The 24,812-nt window shown below is 37.1% G+C and overlaps 1 protein-coding gene across 2 annotated transcripts in view; it reads left to right on the top strand.

Moving 5' to 3' along the window:
* LOC148942208 (protein ecdysoneless homolog) overlaps nt 1-24,812 on the top strand; it is a 222,158-nt gene that overhangs the window by 80,279 nt on the left and 117,067 nt on the right. The window contains exons 1-2 of one of the 2 annotated variants that reach the window (XM_089103381.1): nt 1,628-1,747; nt 12,790-12,877. In XM_089103381.1, coding sequence (XP_088959507.1) covers nt 1,659-1,747; nt 12,790-12,877 — 177 coding nt within the window. In that variant the 5' untranslated portion in view covers nt 1,628-1,658. Of the gene's footprint in view, nt 1-1,627; nt 1,748-12,789; nt 12,878-24,812 lie in introns of those variants that run through there. The other variant, XM_089103380.1, reaches the window with a different exon arrangement.

Here is a 24,812-nt window from a genome sequence, read left to right as displayed (position 1 = left end):
CTAATGATAATGCATTTGTATCGTATAAAGAATACAGATGGGACTTTGATTTACTTAAGTGGAAATTTTGGCTATAGCTTATAAACTTTGGAGAAGTGCTAATGGTCTTAGGGATATGGGTCTGGGAGTGGAGCCTTAATACCAAGCTATAACTTCTCCATATTACTGGGCGGAGAAGTGCGGTCAGTTCATTTGTACCTGTGATGTTTCTTTTTTCGTTTGACAGAATGAGATTGATATTACTGACTCAGTGTGAAAGTTGGAAGGGAGAAAGCGATCCTAGAGACGTGTCTATTCTTGGTAGGTCATAGGTGAAAATGACTACCAGATCAGATAGCAGTTTCCATTTCATATATCAGTTTCTTTTTTTCTGCCTTCATGTCGGTCCATTTATATTTTTGTTTGTTCTTTATATTGATTCGACAATTCTTGTTTACTGTTTTTAATAAATAGTTTCCCGTATAGACGTGTGTTTGCTTTGATAGTTCGTGTTTGATAGTCATCGTGGTCAACAGATGGCCTCGAAGGGCCCCAGTTTTTAATGTTTTATAATTGTCCTTTTCAACCCACGCCTTATACATTTTCTTCTTCTTCTTTACGAAAACTCCTTTTAATTTTTAAGTCAGTAATATATACGCTACTATAGAAAATCACTTGGTATTTCACATAATGTTTTCTTTTTTTATGAAGTCGATGGGCAAACTATAGCTGCAGTATATTCAAATCCTTCAAGTGAGACTACGTTTTGAAGGGAAATCAAAAGCTAAAAATCACTTCTTTTTTAATGTAATGTTAACGCTTATAGTAGTTTAAACAGGGGAGGTGTTTTGGTAAAATCTAGAATTGGGGCTGTTGAGAAGGAAATATGTCAACAAAACAACTTTTGCTTCGTAATATGCAGAATAATCGTAGTTCACATGTTGAATGCAGCTCCACTATACTTACCCCTCCCCCTGCTCTTCCCCCCGAATGTACAAATATATAACCCAAATTATATATTTCCTTTGAGTTTTTCTGGTTATTAAATTCGTCACAGTTAATTCAATTTATGGTAAGACGGATTGAAACAAGTGACGCGTGGCGAAACGAATGGAAAATATAATTAGGGCTATATATTTTCACATTAGGGGTGGAGGGGGTAAAGTGTATTGGAGCTGCAGTCAAAATTCGTTAACTACAATTATTATGCATATTATGAAGTAAAAACTGTTTTCCCAACATAATTCACAACAGCCCCAATTCTAAACTTATACTGGTATTTTTTTTCAAAAGAAAGAATTTTGCTGTCTAAAGCTTCAGTTACCAAGTATCCCCATAAGCGAGAAAAGACCAGTAAATACAGAATTACGGGGACATTAGAAATATGAGGATAATGGGGAACCAAATACATTCCCGAAAAGCGATTGGACTAGTCGAATCGACCTACTCTACCTAGGTTGCAAAATGTCTTTTGAATTAAATCTGCCAAGCAAGTTTTTTCATGGAATCTCTTCTTCTTCTTCTTGCAGCTGAACCAGGCGTTTTCCGCCTGACCGGGCATCTGAAGTTCAGATGTTACGTGAGAATCTGTTTAACTGTTGATACAGTCTATAGCGGTGTGTACCAAATAGTGCACAAGTACCGAATTGTTTTATATTTAACGAATATATTGTGCTAAGATGGCTTTAAATAATGAAGTTATAATTTTATGTTGGACCATGGTTGTACGAAAAGGACTGATGTCCCTGTTTCAAATACCCCAAAACAGGTTTTTATGCCAGCTTTTTATATGCTATAATTTGATGTTTTCTAACGCCTGCCCTGTGTTAAATATTCCCACAGCGTCGTGGAATTGCAGTGGGACAGGCGTTAGAAATCCCAAGTTCTCATCAATAATTTTCAAAATTTTTTATTATGAGCTCCGTTGTACCAGACCGCTAAAAACCTAGTGAGCAATATGCAACTAGTCAACCATTTACCTAGGCATTCACCCACGGATTTTGTTTCTGAAGGAATCAACAGACGAGTTTTAAGGGATACCCACCCTCAGGAAACCATTGCCAAAGGAGGTACCGAATCAAGTATTCGGTTTGGGGTATTTCCTCTTGTAGGTAATCCGACTGTGCCATGTCTGCAAATTCCTTTTTCGGAATTTTTATTTGATAATATTTTTTTCCTATTTGGAACCAAGTTATTTGTTCCTCGGACCTCATGGCCGAAAACGGTAATATCGTGGGCGTGTGACATCATCTCATTTGCTACTTAAAAATTATGCTAGAACCACAAATTTCCATTCGAATGAGCCTTTAGCCGATATCTACATATTTCTTCAATAGATGGGAATAATACAGGAAAAACCATTGCACTGTGATAGCGGGTAATCAGCTACCACGTGTCTAAAAGGAATGATGATAATCAATAAGGTAATAGAAAAACACACCCAAATAATCGGTTTTACCAGTTTCAAGCCCCTTGAGAAGAAAAAAGCGCAAGGGGCTGTGGTGTCAATTCTCGAAAATTTTGGGGAGCAGGACAAAATGTATTTTCAAAATCTAGGAAGGGGAGCAATTTTTTCCCAATGAAAATGCCAAAAAGATTTTTTGCTACTTACGACCACACTTTGTTCTTGATCTGTAATGAAACCAGTTTACTGTGTCCACTCGGAAATAACCACCTTAGCCGGAGCGAGACAAAGGGTATCTATGCAGTATATATAGAGGTGGAATATTTAATATATAGAGGTGGTTAGGTACTTAATATAATCCGTTCTGGGCGACCTCCTTTCCATAGTTCTCTGTTGTAGTTTCCACAATTTTGTTACTAAAGTATTATATTTTCATCATCATATTTCATTATGGTTAACAGAACTTCACTTCTTAGGTGTGGTCGCTGTAACACGCAAGTACCGATTTTTTCAATGAAAACACTGAAGGAGAGTTGTTTTTTGAAGTTAGGGACAAGGGGAGGAAAAATCTAGTGACAAATGCCCCCTGCCCCCAATTGATGCTACTGGCGAGGATCTCACCAAAACACGTGCTGCCTCTAGTCTCAATTATAAATTAACACGTTGCTGTTGATTTCCTACGCCTATTTTTTGATACGATCTCCCCACGGATGGAGCAATTCAAAATGTGCTATGAAACATTTTTCATCAAACTCAGTCTTCGTTCTTGAAATTAACGCGCTCTGTCGATCGGTTCAAGCCCATTTCTCTTGTCTTTTTAGCTCTCAACACACTTTGAAGTTTCTTTAACAAAGTACGAATTTTAAAAAATGATTTTTCGTTTCAACTATTGTTTGTCTAAGAATTTTTGACTGACAATTTAGTTTTTATAGTGGAATACAGCAAAAGTTCAAATCAAAAGAAGCTAAGCCCATGCTTTGGAATTGCGAAGTGCGCCAAACAGGGGCGGATCCAGGATTTTTTTTTTTTGGGGGGGGCGGCATAATGGATTGCTCCGAAAAAAGAAATTTAGAGGGTGGCGCAAAATAGGTTGATCCGATAAATTTGCGTTAGGAGCAAGTTTAATTAACGCAAAATTGGGCTCACTCAGTAAATTACACTACTTTAGACTACGCAAGGGAGGGGGGGCCTCGCCCACCCTGGATCTGCCACTGGCGCCAAAGCTGATGTTTCCAAATTTTTTGTTTTTTACCTTATTGACTGTAATTGTCAATTTAGAAAATACAGAATATGTCAAAAATGTCAAGAAATATAGAAAATATCAAAACGTTTTAAAAACCTGAGGTTAATATGCTAATATAGAAGAAGTCCTAGATGAAAAAAAGACCATAAGTTTGCATTTCCAAAATGATAATTGATTTTCGCCAGAGTTGGTGTTATTTTTTTTAGGGTGTTGGTTACAGATCTCAGGCAATAATCCAATATAGAAATTCGTAATTAATAGACATTAAATATATGTTTCTCAAATAGTTTTCAATTTTCATCAAAATTAGCATTTCGGAGTTTTTGACCTTGTTATTACTAATCAGAGGTTAATATAGCAATAAAGAAGACCAAATCAAAACATTTTACGAATAGTGGCTGATTTCTTATCAGAGTTTTCAGATAGTTTTCCGTTGAGGTTTCTGAGTTTTCCAGGAAGCTGACTATAAATATGGACCGGTTCTATCAGTTTAGCGGTACAAAAGCCGAAATTGGTAAATACAGATTTCACAAACGAAGGCCCGTGTTCAATGGAATCAGAGAAACACATGGATTTTGAATCCATGTGATTAGAGGGTCCTAACGGAGTCAAATGGGCTCTGAGTCATCCCTCCCCACGCCGCAATACTTATTTAACAGATGGCTTTGTATATCCACCATGATTGTTATTGAAGGCACATTACAACTACATGGTTCAGGTACCAGTACAAGGTACACTTAAGTACATTAAGTACCTATCTTAAGTACATGTAACCCCTACAAGTCATGCTCCATTTGACAAATAACAATTTATTGCTTGTAAAAGAAGATAACTTTTTAGTATGAGTAAAAAGGAACATAATTTATAAATAAAAGATAAAATTAGAAAACACGCAAAGGTTTTCAAATTATATGATTGAATGGTTAAAAATGGTGTACTTGGGGCTGCTCCGCCTCCTATTTCCGCTTCCATTCGCAACTGTACAAATTCTGGCTTGTTTTAAATTTTTCTAATCTTGATTTTTGGGGTATTTAATGGTTCAATGTTAATCCAAACAAAACAGGTTAAGGACATTTCATAAATGGTGGAGACGTAACTCATTATTAAAAAAGGAGTCATGCATGGACTGGAGGTGCCCCATATTTATACCGCATCTGAAAGCCCTACTCTAACTTTGCTAATTATTATTAGTATTATTTATTGAAACTCGTCTTCATACAAAAAAAAAGAAGAAGAAAAAATTAAAAAGAGCACTATACAACTATGACAATGTAACTAGTGTAGCAGGAGTTGGTTCCAAGCATGTTTTGAAATATTTTGATTGAGTTTTTCTAAAAGTGTAACGACAGCTATAATAAGATATACTATATAATGACTATTAGGGCCCTTTTTTCACTCATCAATGTGCTAAGATCCTACATCTTTTGTCAGAAAACACTTAAAAGTGAAGTCTTTGAACTACATCTTTTGTCGTTTTGTGCAAATGTGTTTCATCATTCTCCTCTGAGCAGCGGTCTGAGTACAATGAAGAGTATATCATTAATCTTCTCTCATCATTGTTCTATATGGCAGAACAGTCGCGCCCTTCACATTTCTCGCTAACGTCAGTGAGATCTAAGATCTTAGAACAAAGATGAGTTAAAAAACAAAGAACAAAGATGAGTTAAAAAACAATAATCTTTGCAGAAAGATGCAAGATCTTAGATGTAAGATCTTAGTGCTAAAAAACGGGCCTATTGATGAGCTTTGAACTGTGTGTCCACATTGGATATCTCAATAGGTGTTTTGCGAAACGGAAGAAAGTGGAGCGGCTTTTCAATTTATCAGCGTGTGGAAGAATCGTCAAGAAGGGTGCAATGTAGAGGATGTGGGGGAGATCAGCAGTGTTGTACAGTTCGTGGGAACGAACTGTAAGCAAGGAGTGATGCGGCTCAATAGTAACCGACACTCTAAGAAACAGAGTCTTGATAACAATAGATACATCAAAAGAATCGAATTTTGATGCTTATTCAAAATATAGAAAAATCAAATTTAATGGTACCCATCAAAAGTTACTAGCCTGAGAAAATTTGCCCAATTTTTGAAAAAGGGGGAAACACCACCAAAACATCAAGTGATCTTAATGAAAATTACTCCATCAGATTCAAAATGTGAAATTGCGTGTACAAAAATGTGGAATTTTGCATTGTTTGCTAGAAGAAAGATCACGGATGCGTGTTTGTTTTTCTTTTGTTTGTTTCTTTTTCTCAGGGGTGATCAAATCGAACCAGTGATCGTAAAAAATCGGAAAAGGGCTCATTTGATCGGAAATAAAAAGTTCTAGTGCCCTTTTTAAGTGATCAAAAATATTGGAGGGCAGCTAGCCCCCCTACCACGCTCATTTTCCCTTTGAGATAGACATTTTGTTCAGCATAGTAAAAAAATTCAATAACTATGTCTTCGAGGATGACTTAACCCTCTAAAGTCCCTGGGGAAGGGCTGCAAGTTATGAACTTTGCCCATTGTTTACGTATAGTGTTGGTTATTGGGAAGTATACACGCGTTATCAGGGGCGATTTTTCTGTGGGGTGGGTTACGCGGGAGGATGCTTTCATAGAGAAATTTTTCATGGGGGAAGGGATTTTCCATGGAGGGAGAGCCGGGTTTCCAGTCATTATTTAAAAAATGATCAGAAATTAAATAAAGAAAACAAGTTTTTTCAACTGAAAGTAAGGAGCAACATTAAAACTTAAAACGAACAGAAGTTATTACGTATATGAGGGGGTTTGTCCCCTCGTCAATACCTTGCTCTTTACGCTAAAGTTCCTTAGTGCTTTTAAAAAAGCTTTTTATTCTAATTAAACGGCCTTTGTGATTCAGGAGTCATTCTTAAAGATTTGTGAAAAAATTCAAAATTTAGCGTGAAGAGTGAGGTATTGACGAGGGAGTGACTCCCCTCATATACGTAATAATATCTGTTCGTTTTAAGTTTTAATGTTGCTCCTTGCTTTCAGTTGAACAAACTTGCTTTTTTTATTTAATTGACAGATAAAGGCGATTAAAATGAGGCTTTACTGAGACTATGGAAGCATATGAAGCTGATATTAGGCGCTTGATGTCTTCTGTTAAGAGATGGCGAGTGTGAGAAATTATATTTCCAATGGGAATGCCAAGACAAACACTGGTCTTGAGCTTCGAGGACATAATTATTGGAATAACAATGTGAAGTAATGACACCGTGCAATGCTCCTTTCTTAACTGGTACAGTTTTATCCAGTGCCATTCGTCTTTCTCAAGGGGGATTTTCAGCCGGACTCGTAGCATCGCATACATATCCCTTTGAGATTTGACGATAACCGGATTTACTCCTCTCTTAGCAGACCTAAGAAATATGAGGGGCGAACGTCAAGACTCGCCAAGACGAGTGAACTACCTGTGCAAGAAGTATCAAAGCAGAGCTTGCATAAACTGATTGATACAGTTACGAGCAGTTACGGGCATACAACTATCTAATTAAGACGGGTCGTACTCTTTCGATTGATGAACCTTCTCAGATTTTTCTTTATTTTTTAATTATCCGGAATAATAAAAGGTTCATCTTTTTGCAAATAATCCAGTTATATTTGTGACTATCCTAAATCGTAACACACCAATAACATATTTTACAAATGATTTGAGCTACAACTTTCAACAAAGTTTGTATTTATGAATTCCGTTCTTTTTGATTCGTGAGATTATTTGTTAAAAATCTGAGGCTATTAATGCTAATATTGCAATATAGAATCCAAAATATAAAATACATATTTACAAAAAGGCGTCGAGTATGGGTGAACAAAAGGTGACAGGGTTATCACTTTACTTTGATTTTGAATCGTTGCCCCTACATGTGAATGACTAGTATATTATCCCTATTTTATTATATTTAAGTAGGGCTATCTAAGAAAAACCTAATGTTTCTTGGCAATGCATGGTAAAAGAGCGACCCTTGTCAGTGAAAGCCGAAACAGAATCTTGTCCACAATAAGTACAACAAATTAATCTGTTGTTACTACTGATGCTAGGTATTTAAAAGATATTTATCCCCCAAAGCAGATAGTATTTGATGTTAACGCTTGATCAAAGCTGCAACATCAAATTTATCAAAATTTCCGAGAAAACTGGAGGGGGCGTTTCAAGCTCCCATTTACAAAATTTGAAATTTTATATCTGTTCTAAGAGGGGTCAACGATTCGTGTCTTATTTTATTTTTTTTCATTTTTGGAGGCTTTTGTTTCATTTTTTTTTTTTTTTGTTTCTTTGGAGGCCTGATTATATTGGACCATTATCGCTTTTTCCAGGGGCTGATCGCTTTCAACCAGTACGCGTAGAAAATAAAGAAAGGACTTGTCAGAAATTTAAAATAACAGTGCCGTGATTTTTTAACAAAAGGGACCCTACCTCGAAAAAGTAACAATCTATGTCACTGTGTCGCAAAGCTGCCCAAATATGGCCAAATCACTACCAAGCAAAAATTATTAGATAGAAATCGGTTTAGAACTACCGTAAAGCTAATTACTTTATGTTCCGATTTCAGAAGCTTTAGTACCGCGTGATTCACATTTCGGAACAGGTTACATTTTATTTGGAAAATATTGGCTAACAATTCAGTACTTGGTACCATCGGGCAGCTCTTTTATAGAAAAATCCACCAATTTCCCTTTTAGCTTTGGCTTTGTATGTAAATGTCTAAATACATAGACCCTTTATATCACTCGATATCTGGCCACACAAAAATAACTAAATTGAGTCTTCATATACCATTTTCTGGCAGAAGTTGACTCAGATTCCTGTTTCTGTTTTCTATTGTATAAAACTAAACGATTAAAAATCCAATGGGGAAAACCCCGTATAACCTCTTCAATGGAGAAATCGGCACATTGTTTGGTTGCAACATATTGATTCTCCCCCCCCCCCTCCAGGATTGCTCCGAAGTAAACTCACTCTAAAAAGTCTGAATAATGGTGACTTAAAACCCCTGTAAAAAAAAAAAATTACCAATAAGCTGCCCATTGTATCGCAGTAGATTTTCCAGTTCCCGAAAAAATCTTCAAATTTCCACACTCAACACTAAGACCCATCAAACTAAAATTTAAATTCTACTCATGTATTTATCTTCCAAAGTTTTTCAAATGAACAACAACCGGAAAGGAACGGTTTATCTGCAAATAAAGAATATTAATGTTAGTTTTTGGGGTTATATTAATTTTGTTATCGAGGCTAGATTAAACAAATAACACTAATTCTATCGAACACCGAAGAAATTATGAAAATCACAATAAAAGTAATTATCAACCTTGCAACCAAAAATAATAAAGGTAACAGGAAAAACTTAGGAGGATAAAGGACAGTCATAGTCAAAATTAGAGGTCGTAGGATGAATGTCCCCCCCCCCCCATAAAAAATATATTTAGCTCGTATTTCACGAATGGGCCTTGATTTTTCCCCAAATTCGATACTTACAAAGTTGGCCTAATATGACAATATATTTGTCAAACATCAAAATAAGTTAAGTACATATTTCACAAATGGTGGAGGTATTTAACCTTATTAAAGTTAGAGTCAAGCAAGCAATTTTCAAGCTGATCACAGGATCCAAAGTGGCCCTCTTAGGTCAATGACTTCTCCATCCCCCCTCTAATTCTATATGTTCTGCCTCTTTCCATTCTGGGATTATTTAGGATATTATCCAAAATCAGGAACATTCATTTTTAAAATTATTAAGATCGCAGAATGACTGCACATAAAGCTGTTATTATATATATGACACAAATGTTTGATTTTAACCAAAGGTAGGATTTAAAAGTTTCAGAATTTGCTGATTGCAAATCCGAGGGTAATATCGCAATAAAGATGTCTAAAATCGAAACAATTTAAGAAACATTACAATAATCCTGGGTGTCTTACATCTTGTTGGAATCAGAGTCAAAAGGCTTTTTAATCTGTGCTTCTTTCAGTTCTTTTGTCTCCCAACGTGATTAGATATTCATAATTAATAATTATCAAGATTCCTGGATATCCTATAACAAAAGCAACTACGTATATTTTTATTAAGTGGTGTTGGTACTTGTGCACTAATCGGTATCCACCGCTATAGCTGTATGGAGGAAACGAGAGACGAAACCCGCCAAACGGGTATCTGCAATTAAATGCACTATTGAAAAGGAATGTAACGCGTGGTTTTCAATGCGTTTACGGTACTTACGGTTTTTTTGGGGCTTAGGGGCGGGGGGTGAACGGTACCTAGGTTAGGTTAGGTTACGTACTTAATATATGCTATGCTTTACCCCCCCCCCCCCCTAATGTGCAAATATATAGCCCAAATTTGTTTTGAAACTTTTATATATTCATCCTATTTTTTTTATTAGCATCAACCAAACTTGACTTCTTTCCTGTGCACCATTTAGTGCACAAGTACCGTGGTGTTTGATGACAGACCAGAGCCTGGTGTTGTGATAAAGAGGTTCAAAATCAAAACACATTAAGTAGTTGTTTCTCAAATACTGTTTGATTTGCATCAAAGCTGGTATTTCAGGATCTCTATGTCCGTTGATTACAAATCCTTAACTAATATTGTTACCTTGAAGTCCAATATAAAAAAAACATTTTGGTTTAAAATTCACGTATGGTGTTCGTTTTCAGCAAAGTAGTCCCGCAGTCCGTAATCTAGTAGTTCGGAACCTAGCTTCTGTTTCGGTTATTTTAACTTCATAGATTAATTTTTGCTTGTAGAAAGCTATAAATTTATATCAATTTAATCTTTATTTAATTTTTGTTAATCAAAAATAATATACTTTGTTTTTCCGTAAAATGATAACGAAGTTAAGCTTAAGAGAAACAAAAATATGACTAATAAGAGAATGGCTGCAAGTCTCCCCTCAAATCCCTCAAGACTAGAGTGTCGGTTTTGCTTTATTTTAAGCAATGCATATTAAAAAAAAACGAAATACTAATTAATTTTTAAGGGAAAAAGGAAACAATACGTTGGAATGAATATATTTGTGAATATTTGTTTATTTTCACTATTTTAAAGTGACACATTTTTTTTTCTGTTAATTTCAGTTCATTCAAAGCAAGGCCGTACCCAGGATTTTTTTCGGGGGGGGGGGTACTCAAAGATTTTGTTTCTGGGGGGGGTACACAAAAACCCCTCAAACAACGCATACAAATTTGTTTATATCCATTTTTGTTACGTTTTTACGAGTCAGACAAACATTTCGGGGGTGGGGCTAAACCCCCTCCCCCGTTCTTCACTGTTCCTTCACTTTGAAAAAACGATGGAAAAATTAATTTTTAGGAACAAACATTGTTTTAGGAAAAACTATTTACTTAGTGAACTTAGTAAATTCAATTACTAAAGTTCTAATGAATATAATCGTTAGTTTTTCAATGATGGATTTTTGAAATATAAAATTATTTTCAATTTTTGTTTGACATTAGTAAACAAATAACTGGGACGTTATTTTAAAAATTTTTATTTCAATTAAGATTTTTTTTTCATAAGGTGGGTCACAAAAACCTTATAACCTTGCACCAGGTAGCCTTCAAAAAAGTTGGGAAGTGCTGCTTTAACCTTTAGAATGGTGTGAAGGGAGCGGCATCCCAACTCTTATTATTTGTGTTAATTATTGGTTCGTTTTAAGTTTGAGTTTATTATCCTCTGTTTGTCTTTGGTTGCATTTATTCATTCATAGTAGTTTTTGTTCGTTGGAAGTTTGACTTATTACACGACTTTTTTCAACCATTTTAGGATTTTTTACTGCTCTTTGTTTTTCTTTGAGAACTTTTTTTAAAGGCTGCTTAATTTAATGACAGAAAGGATCGCATCTAAGTTTGCTGATGGTTTGTGGATCAGCAAATACAGAATTTTTTTCAGTTTTTTTCTGTGTCGACTCTTTGCCCCCTCTCTTCCTTCTGCCAGGAACAAATGTCGGTGTAAGTGCTTGAGTTCAGAGCTGCGTTATACTGTCGGAAATTTCTAGATTTTTTTTCCATTTGATTTTTCATAGTCAATTTCTGATTTCTAAAATCGATTTTTCATAGTCGATATACAAAGTATGGTCAAATAAATTGGAGAATTTTCAGGTTTTACAAACTACATAACTTTGATTTAGAGCTTTTGTTTCTTTTGTTTTGTTGGTAAATATAGGTAAGTAAAATACCTTGTATTATTAAAACAGTATAGTCTCGTGGCTCAGCACTGCCATGAACGTCGATTAATCTTTTTTCCTCTCTTCTTCAATATCATTACTTTTATTTAGGTTTCATTATTAATTCAAACAAGAAACAAGGAAAATTTTCAGCCACTGAACAACATAGGAAAAATGCAGACATTTCGATGGAGAAACTATCTTTTGTGCAAGAAAAAGGTTTTATAATAGACAAACCAAAAAAAAAGACAAAAATAACTGTAATAAGAAAAAGAATCCAGTGGAATAGGGTCAAGTATAAGAATATTTAGGTGGGTTTTAATCACGTTTTAATTATATCTCCTTTCTCCTTTTTGTATGTTTTTTTTGTTTTTCTTGCAGTTTTTCATATTTTTATTTTTTTCCATTTTTTGGAGAAAGATGAAACCTTCTGGCGCTGAAGAAGCTTAAATTCAGTGTCTGCAAGAAAATTTACTCCTTTTCTTTGTTGATCATTGAAAATTTTCCTAGTCTTTTTTTTCTTTTTTTTGTGTGATGTTACATGTAGCCAACATAGTCTCGGGACTTAAGTTGTTTATTTGTATAACATAAAAACATACGTTATGTACAAAACAGTAAGAAGCGTAGTCTTTCTTTAGTGAAAATAAACTCTCTTGTTTTTGTCCAATTCAAAATGAATTTTCAATGGGCGCCCTTGCCGAGTGGTTAGCACGCAAAACTTGAAATCATGTTTCCGAGAGAACAGTGGTTCGAATCCTGATGACGCTGGTTATTTGGTTTGGAACTAAGGTCAGTGGCGTGACTTTGTAAGCTCAGCCAGAGTCGACCCAGCTCTAAATGATCAACACCGCCGGTACGAACTGTAAAGTTCAATTCTGTATATTTAGCCTTTTTACCGTTAAAACACTTAGGGGGTATTCATGGCCCATGGGTTTGACCTTTTTCATCCCCGTTCTTAAATCTAATGTTTTTCTCTCATAATGAATACTTTTTTCTAGAGTTTGGGACGAAGACGGAGATTTCCTTTTAGCCGAAGCTGCAGATTTTCTACCTAAATGGGCAAATCCTGATACAACCGAAAACAGAGTAAGTTTTGTCATTATAATGTCCTTATGTACAAGAAATGACTACGCCTTAAATCAATATACAAGAACTTGGACTAGCATTCTGCACGAGCTGGATACCTCTCAATTTTAACTATGTGCCAGAGTTTGAATATTGTTAAGTATTGGCACGCATAAATTTGATTGCACGCTGACATTGCACACATAGCACCACATACTGATTGCACCACATTGTCATTCCTGTATAGGGAATCTGTATAGATATAAACGTCATACTCTAAGCTTTTAGTGATAATTTTGCAATTTTAATGAATATGTACTTATTTTTGAATTTTGATGCTCTTTGAGAGACAGAAAAACAAATCTTTTAATAACCCCCAAAAAAGACCAGAGAGCCCAGATTTAAACCTCTTCATGTATCATGGATAGATGCCAAGTTTAGAGCATGTCGAAGACCGGAGCTACCATACCTAACTTGTTTAGAATGGTTGACCGTCTCGTCAAAAGTAGCTGAAACGTATTTCATGAGGCTCAGGATTTTCATGATAAGTTCCTGGGAGCTAGCCATGTTCATTATAATTAGACCTAGTCCAGGGCTATTGGCCAAAAAAGTCGGCAAAGTCTTAGGCACACCTTCCTTATTGGCTCGTACTGCAACATGAAGTTGCTTTAGGGTACCTTTTATCTAAGATATTTTGGCAGATAAGTTTTCAGGAGTATGTAAACTTGTAACAAGCATATTCTCTCCATAGCCCTCACCCGATTGTTCAGTCCTGGAGCTTCGTCTGGCCTCAGATATTCAAGCGACGCTTTAATCTTAGATCTAAGAGGAGTCGGCTGAATGTCACGATCTATGATTGGAAAGGAGCTTAGGGCATCAGGCTCTGTTGCTGTTGGGTGATTTATTCCCTCCCCCACAAAAAAAAAGTTCCGACTATCGTTTGATCGCATCACTGATGTCGTTCCTCTGTTCGTCAAGGATTACGGATGTTGAGGGATTTTTCCTGGCGAATGGTCTATTGACTGTTCTCTTCCCCAAACAGTTTTCTTTCAGAGTGTCTTCCTGACCTCCCGCTTGACTCTCCTTTTGATGAGTTTGCAGTCGTTTCAGCTTCGTTGGCCAGATTTGTTGCTATATTCTATCTTTTGTCGAGGATTAGATCTTCAGTTATCCATGGTTGTGTCTTTAGCATTTCTAGCAAGCATGCCACTTACAGTCTCTAGAATTTGGTAGGTTGCCCGCCAAGTGGTCAGGCTCTTCGGGAGTTATAAGGGAGTGAGTTGCTTCAGGACGTCATGGCTAGTGGTGTATGCATTCTTTTACGATATCACAGAAGAGTTTTATTCGAAAATCCAGAAATTCTCGCTTTTTGGGAGTTTCTTAACCTCAGGGTGAACTTGGGCATTGTCAGTGCCTGGTTTGGGTCAAATCTTCCGCCATTTAGTCACCTATAAATTACTCCTATCATCTTGATATCAGAAAGAAGTTGTACATAATTTTTACCACTCCATAGGGAGATTTATTTGTTGTCGTTTTTTGGTAGCGTGTGCCCTTAAAGAATGTGTTTGTAATGGGAAGTTAAGTTTCTCTATTAAAGTTAATTAATCATTCTTCCCTTGCATTAAGACACCCATCTCCTTGTGGGTACTGGACATCTTTTTAGCTTGAAAGGCTACTGCGCACCATTATTTTGAAGTCACCCATGACTTTAAGTACGTCATTTAAGAATCTGGTCAGTGACAACCTGTCACTGAACGATGAATTGGTCACGTTCCTGCTCACATTGAGCGAAGTTGGCTGCATGTATCTGGAGGACTGAGAGCTTTCTGATGAGTCATTTCAGGCATACGCTCGCTACTATGAAACCAGTTCTATTTGGTGAACACTGCCAGAATGTCCTGATAGTAAGAAATCCGTTCACTGCTTGAGTATGCTTGCCCGGTATGGCTTGTTGACCTTACGGTTGATCATTCCGATAGGCTAGAAATTATCCAGAAGAGAGCCCTGAGAATTATTTATGGTCGGGGCAAAGTGCCTTACATTCTCCTCCTCAAGGAATCCTGTCTTCCAATCTTGGCAGCCCGACGCATTGCTCTTTGCACTAATTTCAGGAATAACCTGCGTCTTAACCGGTGTTTTCAGTATCTACTCCCATCCCCTTATTGCCCACCAAAGCTGCGTTTACCTCGATCAAAAGCACGAAAAATACCGGTCCTAAATACTATCAATGCAAGAACTGAGCGTTATAGAAAGAGCTTTGTGCCAGCGTTAGTTGAAATCCTAAATAAATGAAAATTGTACTCTTGTCTTATAATGGGTCAGTTTGTTTGTTAGCGTTTTTAAATGACAGGCCAGTCGGGACCATCGTTATTTTTTTATAATGTAATTGACAAAAAACGGTGAATTTGGCAGTTTAATGTTGTGAGAGTTCGTTTTTAAATAAAGTATAATTCATCCAAGAAAAATGTCCCAGGGACACATTCTTTTCCGGATCAAAAAGCCGAATTCTTTTATATCTATCAGAATTTCAATAGGAAATCAGTTTTACAAGGCATTTTTCGCTAGTCAAAATATTCGTCCCATCTGAGAATCGTCTTATGCGTGCAATTTTCGTCAACATTCCTGTACGTGATAACAAATTGGGCAATAGTCGCCCATGTTATCAACATCAAATCGTAGGATTGCCGGTTACCTCTGACAAGGTTGCATTAATGCTTAGATCTTTCGAACCTGTATTCATAATTTCTAAAATATTCCATATAATTTGCCTATTTTTAATGCTTTTTTTTTTAGACTTCCCCTCCCCCATTCTTGCCCATTCTGATAATGATATTGATATCAGAAAGAAGTTGTACATATTTTTACTACTCCGTAGGGAGATTTTGTAGTCGCTTTTTGGCAGCGTATGCATTTAAAGAAGGTGTTTGTAATGGGAAGTTAAGTTTCTCTGCTGAACTTAATAAATCGTTTTCCCCTTGTATTAAGATACCCAGCATTTTTGAGAATCTGGTCAGTGACAATCTGTCACTGAACGAAGAATTGATCATGTTCCTGTTCACTTTGAGCAAAGCTTGCTGCATATATCTGGACGACTGAGAGATTTCTGATGGGCCATTTCAGGCATACACTCGCTACCCTTTCCGATACAGATGTGGAAGTGATCAATGGCCATTTAGCAGCTGGAGGGCGGATGAAGTAAGTGTTCTACGATGAATACTACCGGATTGTCCTGATAGTAAGAAAAATGTCCCAGGGATACATTCTTCTCCGGATCAAAAAGCCTACCGCAGTTCTTTTACTTATATATCTATAATAAATTCCAATAGAAAATCAGTTTTACAATGTTTAACTAAAGTCTGGATGTTGAGTTTGCCAATATTGGGAACATTTTTCGTTTTTCAAATATTCGTCCCATCCGAGAGTCGTCTTATGCGTGCAATTTTCGTCAACATTCCTGTACGTGATAACAAATTGGGCAATAGTCGCCCATGTTATCAACATCAAATCGTAGGATTGCCGGTTACCTCTGACAAGATAGAATTAATACTTAGATCTTTCGAACCTCTATTCATAATTTCTAAAATTCTCCATATAATTTGCCTATCTTTTTGGCTTTTTTAAGACTACCCCTCCCCCATTCTCCGAAAACAAGCCCTGCGAACGTTCCTGCCAGACGAATTCTAAGTATGGGCTTCATTATCTTCATAATTGCAAAATCAGTCAGTGCTTGTCATCTCAATCCAAAATGGGATGAAGGTCAAGTCTTATCTAGGAAAGATTCCATGGGCCACATAAAAGGAAAAATGCTGGGTAAGTTTTCTATGTTTTCATGTCATCTTCTATATTTTTGTTAATTGTAACTGCAACTGCAGAATCAGATGAATTTCATAACAGCTGAAATCCAAAGACCAATTTGATTCTTCAAAAGTAATGACTTTGACGATTTTATGGCGTTTTTGAATGCCTTTGAACGTAGTGAAATGTCTAAAATGCAAAAAATTTCTTTAGTCCATGATTTACAAATTTTTGAAGGGGAGTTTGGGGTCTTTGGAGAAATATTGTTATTCGGAGATGTTCTCATCTCTCTGCGGGTGAGCGTATGAATTTAGTCTTCTATTTGACGCTGAAATATCTCCAGTAAGAGAGAAACTCTCATAGCCTTAGCGCCCATATTGTACTCTTAGTCCAAATGTATCTCTCAAAAGGGAGGGAGGCAGACAGTAAATGACCTCATCCCCGTTCGTGTCGATCTAAAAGACCTCTCATGGAAATTTGGAAACTTTAGGCTTCAGATTTCACTTTTTGGTCTCCACCCTCCCACAGGTAAATCTATATACCTCTCCCAGTTGCAGCCCGACCCCTAAATGTCCCATTTCATTGAATCCTTCCTAGCACTTACATGGTGCATTTAGTCCAAATATAGTCCTCCAAATCAAGGGCGGTTAGGGGTATATTCTCTCAGCTCCGCCTCCTCAGAATTAATCTTAGGGTATCTCGGAGAAATTTAAAAATTTTATGTTCAAAAATGTACTTTTTGAGGCTGAGGCTTCATGTACCCCCTTCCTCAACTCTTAGAAATATCCACTGGCCTTCCTCTAATAGTTTGAGCGCAATTATGCAACACTGTATTTGAAACTTCAAATTAATCAGCTCAGTCATATCAAGCCTAAAAATATTGGCCTATAATTACCAGCTTTTGCTGCAAGAACTGCCTATGTGTTTTGGGAATTAATGCTACAACGTAACAATATGACTTCTGAAATAAGTGACTGTATAAAAAGCGTTTCAATTGTTGTAAACCAATTGGCTATCTCAGAACTTCAACTCTATAGACTGTTGGTCCTATTTGGGCCAACATTATTGTTTTATGGCATAAGCTGACAGAAATCAGTATTTTGATAATATGTGGTCTCCTTCGTGACTCAAAAAGGCACTAGAACTTCAAATTTTGCCTTGAAAGAGTCCCTGATATACTTGGACTACTGATTGCATGTCATCACCTATGGTAAAATAAAAACAAATAAAAATAAAACAACAGCATAAAACAAACAAACAAACTAACTAACGCACAAGTTCTCCTCGGAAAAATTCTCCCCCCATCCCCATTCTCCTCGAAAAAAATCGAAAAATGTATTGATTTTGTACAGAGAGCGTATTGAAAACCTTCTCCGTGGTTTTTAGTTATGGGGAATTTGATGTTGCAGTTTCTGTCAACTTCATAAAACTTTTGGAGTGTTTTCCCCCTCTTTAAAAATAAGTACATGTTTTTCTTAGTAAATTTAAAAACAAATGAATTTCAAACACTAAAAATCAGTATAAAAAGGATTCTGGTGATGTATGTATTGTTATAAAAATTCAATTTTTTCGTTCCAATTTATATTGACAATGCTCGTTTTGTGCCTGCCGCTCCTTACCTTAAACATTTGAACGAGGCGTCTTCAGTGCAAGTAAAAAAAGAGGGATATCTAAAAATAATTTAGTCATAAAAAGAAAAAAAAGCTTAAAATTGAAAAACCAGTCCAGAACTAAAAGAAACTAGAAAAATAAAGTACAGCAAAGATGACAAAAAATCCAAATATACAATCAAGTTATTTCTGTCTTATCCAGAATATAATCAACAATCCAGAACGATTCTGAGTTGTGTTTATTCGTGTGACAAACTTTGTAAAAAGTTTGCATGATTTTGACATATCTTGTTAAATAATGACGAATTTTGTTACTCATTTTTGTGACGAATTTTGTCATACTTGTTTCTTTACTCTGTTCTTGCAACATTAATTCTAAATTTAACATATAGCCTCTTCTCGAGAGGCTTTGTAGGTTTCAGATACAGTGCTTATCTGCTGCAGATTCATGAATTTGCATATGCTGCTGAATCGGCAGCTTGTCTACTACAGATTCATTTCAAACGGGGCGCAGACACAATTTAGAGCATGTTATGATCGTCGAATGTAAAGCAACAGGAAGACAATGCAAATAAAGTGTAAGCAGCATAGGAAGTAATGTATTTGACTGCTTATATTTTGTCTATCTGTGAATAGACGAGTTATGGTTTGTACAAGGACAAAGCGGTTTTAGCGCCCAAAAGCGTGATATTTTTTCTCAGTCAGTTTTGGCAGGCGAGCCAAATAGGATTGTTAATTAATATAGGGTATTTTCAGTCGAAAGTTTGTATCATTTTGTAATCAAAGAGGAAGAAAAGACCTTCGTTGAACGACGAAATTTAATTGGTGAGTCTGTCCCTAAATGCATTCACAATATCAATGAGCGCGAGACATAGTTTGAATTAGTCCCAAACGAGCTCAGCCCTGTTAGTGGATTAAATCGTATTAATTTTTCCATTTAGTCATTGTTTTCAGAAATTCTAAAATACTTGTTTATACATTTGCACTTTTAACAGCAGGTACTTATTTCCTATGATTAGTATAGAAGGAAATTAGCGTCTTTAAATGAAATTTCATTAAACATCTTTTAATGAAAAGTCTATATTTTAGACGGAAGGCGTCCCTTAAGTTGGGTGATCAGTGATGATGGTGAGGAAGTGGGGGGGGGGGTAATTCTGGTGCTGGAATGTATAATAGACGCTGCAAATATTTTATGCAGGGGAAGGGCAAGCACTACCAAGATTTGTCTGTGTTTTTAACTTATTTTTCACTAAAGGAACATTTTGGTTTTTTAGTCCCCCCCCCCAATAAAAATGCTGGACACGGTCTGGAATTAAGATTTGACATATTTTTTTATAAGGGTCGATTGTAAAGACAGGCTTATGGCTTCAACCCGACTGACTGGAGACATCTAAGATTTAATGGGCTTAAGGCATTGGACGTACAATTTTGTATTTTTATTATTTCAAGGAGGCACACTTGTGCCTCTATAAAGAGGCGACCCACCACAATGTTAAGCGATTTCAGGTCCTAGAGGTCGCATAGAGACGGCGGTGATCGCATTTTGTAGCCCAAGCTCAAACTAAAAAACGTGCAAAATTTCATCCTCCTCCGACTTTATCTTCATGGGGTAAACCGGGCCGGAAGTTTCAACCCTCCCACCACAGCCCCCCTTTAACGTTGTCCGATTGGGCTGAAATTTAGAGGTTAAGCTTTCCTAGGGCCCGGGAGCTTATCCTCGAAATTTCAGCTCAATCCGATCACTCCTTCCCTGTTTTCCAAAAACCAAATATAGCCACTTGAAAGTTCATTTCTCTTTTTTTTTGTTATCCACGCCTAAAGGCCATAGTTGGCAACTGAACCGGGTGAATTAGAAATAATTATAACCAGAATTAGACCGTTTAGGGCATTTTGATATTTTCAGACCGAAAAAATTATCCCCCGAATTTACATTTACGAAAAACCTCGTTTTCCTATAATAGCCCGCTATAAGCGGGCTCTTATCGTCTTTCAAGGAGGCACACTTGTGCCTCTATAGAGGCGACCCACCACAATGTTAAGCGATTTCAGGTCCTAGAGGCCGCAGAGAGACGGCGGTAATCGCATTTTGTTGCCCAAGCTCAAACTAAGAAACTTGCAAAATTTCATCCTCCTCCGACTTTATCTTCATGGGGTAAACTGGGCCGGACGTTTCGACCCTCCCACCACAGCCCCCTTTGATGTTGTCCGATTGGGCTGAAATTTAGAGGTTAAGCTTTCCTAGGGCCTGGGAGCTTATCCTCGAAATTTCAGCTCAATCCGATCACTCCGTCCCTGTTTTCAAAAAACCAAATATAGCCACTTAAAATTCATCATCATTTCTTTTTTTTCTTATCCACGCCTACAGGCCACAGTTGGCAACTGATCCGGGTGAATGAGGACTCATTCGAAGCAGAATTCAACCTGTGAGGGCCTTTTGATATTTTCAGACCGAAAAAATTATCCCCCGAATTTACATTTACGAAAAACCTCGTTTTCCTATAATAGCCCATGTTAATTTTTCCCACCACAACCCCCCTTTAACGTTGTCTGATCGGGCTGAAATTTATAAGATAAGCTTTCCTGGGGCCTGGAAGCTTATCCTCGAAATTTCAGCTCAATCTGATTATTCCTTCTCTGTTTTCCAAAAACCAAATATCAAGTTTTGTGGGAATTTGCTTGCGTCAAAAATAGATCCCATTTACTAAAAAAAAATTATAATTGTGTCTCTTTAGTCCAGCGATTGATACTCTAGACTGTCAGGCGGAAAACCCGGGTTCGATTCCCCGTCAGAGCAAATTTTTTATATACTGAATTTAAACTTTAAAAAAGAAACTCAGTTTCTTTTTTAAATTATTTGAAAAAAATTACGTTTTCTAAAGAGTTAAAGAAGCTGAGTTACAAGGTCGACCCTTAAAACGTCAAGGGATTAGGAGGCACAGTTGGGGGGCTGTTAAAGAGGCTGAGTCACAAGTTCGAACCTTAACACGTACAGGGATTAGGAGGCACCCTGTACGACGTGATTTGAGTATTCAGTACTTAAAAGCCTTAACACAATAAAGTTCAAGAGCGGGTGGTTTGGGGGGCGGCACCCCCCCAACTTTAACTCCTGACACGATCAGCTAACAGTTAGTCAAGCAATAATAAGTAATAAACTGTACAAAAACGTGCAGAAATTATTTGAAAAAAACTACGTTTTCTAAAGAGTTAAAGAGGCTGAGTTACAAGGTCGAACCTTAAAACGTACAGGGATTAGAGGCACAGTTGGAGGGCTGCCGCCCCCAAATCCCCCGCTTTCGCAGCCTTTAAATAAAAAAAAAATTTAAACTGAAAGTAAGGAGCGACATTAAATCTTAAAACGAACAGAAATTATTCCGTATATGAAAGAGGCTGTGCCCTCCTCAACGCCTCGCTCTTTACGCTAAAGTTTTTATTGTTTAAAAAAAGAGTTGTGAGAAAGTCAAACTTTAGCGTAAAGAGCGAGGCGTTGAGGAGGGCACAGCCCCTTTCATATACGGAATAATTTCTGTTCGTTTTAAGTTTTAATGTCGCTCCTTACTTTCAGTTTAAAAAACTGTTTTTTTTATTTACAGGCTGCAAAAGCGGGGGGTTTGGGGTGCGGCAGCCCCCCAACTGTGCCTCCTAATCCCTGTACGTTTTAAGGTTCGACCGTGTAACTCAGCCTCTTTAACTCTTTAGAAAACGTAATTTTTTTAAAATAATTCCTATAAGTAGAGGTGACCCTAAAGCCCCCATTGCTCACCCCTGCTGCCACCTACAACTTTTTTAACACCATATATTGACACGAGAACCACGTGGTTTATGGTTTTTGTCAATGAGAATTTGAAAAACAGGAATTTTCTCACATTTATGTCTGTTTTCATGGATGTTTAATGGTTTTTGTCAGTGAGAATTTGAAAAACAGAAACTTTCTCACATTTTTGTATGTTTTTATGGTTTTTGTCAGTGAGAATTTGAAAAAACAGGAACTTTGTCACATTTATGGATGTCAACAGCAATTCATGTCTTTTTCATGGATGGTTATGTGTGTGTGTCGATATATTTGATGTTTTTCTAGGATGTCAACATCAAATTATGGATGTTTTATTGTTTATGTCAGTGAGAATTTGAAAAACATGAACTTTGTCACATTTATGGATGTCAACAGCAATTCATGTCTGTTTTATGGTTTTCTCAGTGAGAAATTGAAAAACAGGAACTTTCTCACTGAGAAAACCATAAACCACGTGGTGCTGTCACGAGTCAGGACACCTGTGCTGTCGACCTCAATTCACCTATCGTGAATCAATAATTCCCCTTAGAAACAACAAATTAATTTTCCCTTTCTTGACAGATCAATCAATCAATGACATCATCTGTCAGACTTTAAAAATTTTCGCCTAGAAACATTTCTCCAGGAATAGATCCAAAATCATTAATGTCTTTGCCACGGGAACAGTTCTACTGGTCGAATTCCAAAGGATATTAATAACCAAAGGCCATGGAAACAATTAGGCAAGAAACATCTTAGCGATGAATTGTTTTAGCGCGCGAGAAGGTTTCATATTAATTTGAAATGCATTAGCACAGAGATGCCAATAACAAAGGAACACGCTGAATTTGAGTTTAGGGATTATTTGGGCGAAACCGTTTTAGACAGGTTATGGAACTATTTCGGCGAAACAGATAGAGACATTTTAAAAGAAGATTTTTGAAGAGATTTTAGAAGAGAATTTAAAGGTGAAACTCTGTGGTCGTTATAATACACAAGTTTCATTTGAACAGTGGTGTGAGGTCCTCTAACCCAACCCCAAAGGGTTCCAATCCTCCTCTCCCCCACCCCGAAGGAAGCCCCCGGTCCTCAAAAGCCCCCCCCCCCCTCCCAAGCTCCCAAAGGCCCTCCACCGGTCCCCAAATGTCTCCCAGGCCCCCAACTGTCCCCCCAGACCCTCAAAGACCCACCAAGCTCGCAAAGGGCCACCGGCGCCCCCAAAGGCCCACCCAGACCCCCAAAGACCAACTCCCGGCCCCCCAAACGCCCAACGACCGCCCAAACGACCCACCGGGTCCCCAAGGTCCTCCACCGGCCCCCCAACTGCCCCAAATGCCCACCCATGGTCCTCAAAGGTCCCCCGGGCTCCCAAAGGGCCACCGGCGCCCCAAAGGCCCACCACCGGTCCCCAAATGTCCCCCAGGCACCCAAAAGCCCACCCCGACCCCCAAATGCCATCCCCCGCCCCCAAAGCCCAACCCCCAGGGCCCCCACCGGCCCCCCGAGCTCCCAAAGGGCCCCCCGAACCCCCCAAGACCCACCCCCCGGCGCCCAAGGTCGACCGGGCGCCCAAAGGACCCCCCGCGCCCCCAAGGCCCCTGAGCCCCCCATTTTTAATAAATTTTTTAAGGCTTTATTATATCTTTTCAGAACAAGTTCTTTTCTTAAGCTCCTTCCTAAACCCATTTTACAAGTTGAAGTACCCATCCCTTTCACCCACAACTATACTCTACAGCTTTTTGGTTACCTCAACACCAAGCAATACTTTTCAATGGCATTTGAGAACAAGTTCTTTTCCTAATATCCTTCTTAAACCTATTTTACAAATTCTAAATTTTTCCTTAGTAGATAGAAAAAGCTATATCATAGTCGCGAATATTTTCTCGGAAGATAAGCAGTTCTATTTCAATTTTAAATTTTATCAATGAAGTTAAGAAAAGTTAAAGTTCTCTTCTGAATTTTCTGAATGAAAAAGAAATTAGTTATTAATCAATTCTATTTTTTTCCGAATAATATAAAAAATTTTCAATTCGGATCAAATTTTTCTCAAAGAGATGAAAAAATTTTAAATACTGTTCATAATTTTTCACGGAAGATAGAAAAGTTCAAGTTCTCTTCTGAATTTTACCAAAGAACACACTCCAATTGTAATTTCTCCAGAGAAAATAAAAATCTTCCACTTCTGTTTTAAGTTCACAAAAGACCTAAAGAAATTTAAAGTTCTATTCTAAATTTTTCCGTAGTAGATAGAAAAAGCTATAGCATACTTGTGAATATTTTCCCAGAAGATAAAAAGTTCTACTTCAATTTTTAATTTTCTCAACGAAGTGAAGAAAAGTTCAAGTTCTATTCTGAATTTTTTCAATGTAAAGAAATTAGTTATTGATAATTTATATTTTTAAAAATAATATAAATATTTTCCAAATTCAAAATGGGCACACACAAAATATTAAACACACAAACACAAACAAACTTACAAACACACACACACAAACAAAAAAAAAATAACAAAAACACAAAAAAAAATAATACACACAAACACAAACACAAAACACTAAAACACACACAAAAAATTAAACACACAAAAAAACTTACACACACACACACACACAAAAACTTACAAACACACCGGCTAAGTATGTTAAAGGCTAGCTATTTTCTTGCGAAAACACAAAAAAAAACAGAAAAAATGCTCATTGTTCCTTTAGTAGCCACACAATTAGACTAAAATTACGATATTTATGCACAGTTTGAACTAACTATGGCTAAGTATCTTAAAGGC

Source organism: Artemia sp. Qi Xiang Cuo, chromosome 17 (assembly GCF_049724085.1).
Source record: "Artemia sp. Qi Xiang Cuo chromosome 17, ASM4972408v1, whole genome shotgun sequence".
In the NCBI taxonomy this organism is placed as follows: domain Eukaryota; kingdom Metazoa; phylum Arthropoda; class Branchiopoda; order Anostraca; family Artemiidae; genus Artemia; species Artemia sp. Qi Xiang Cuo.
The sequence above is the reverse complement of the archived record's forward strand: the minus strand, read 5'-3'. Positions and strand labels throughout refer to the sequence as shown.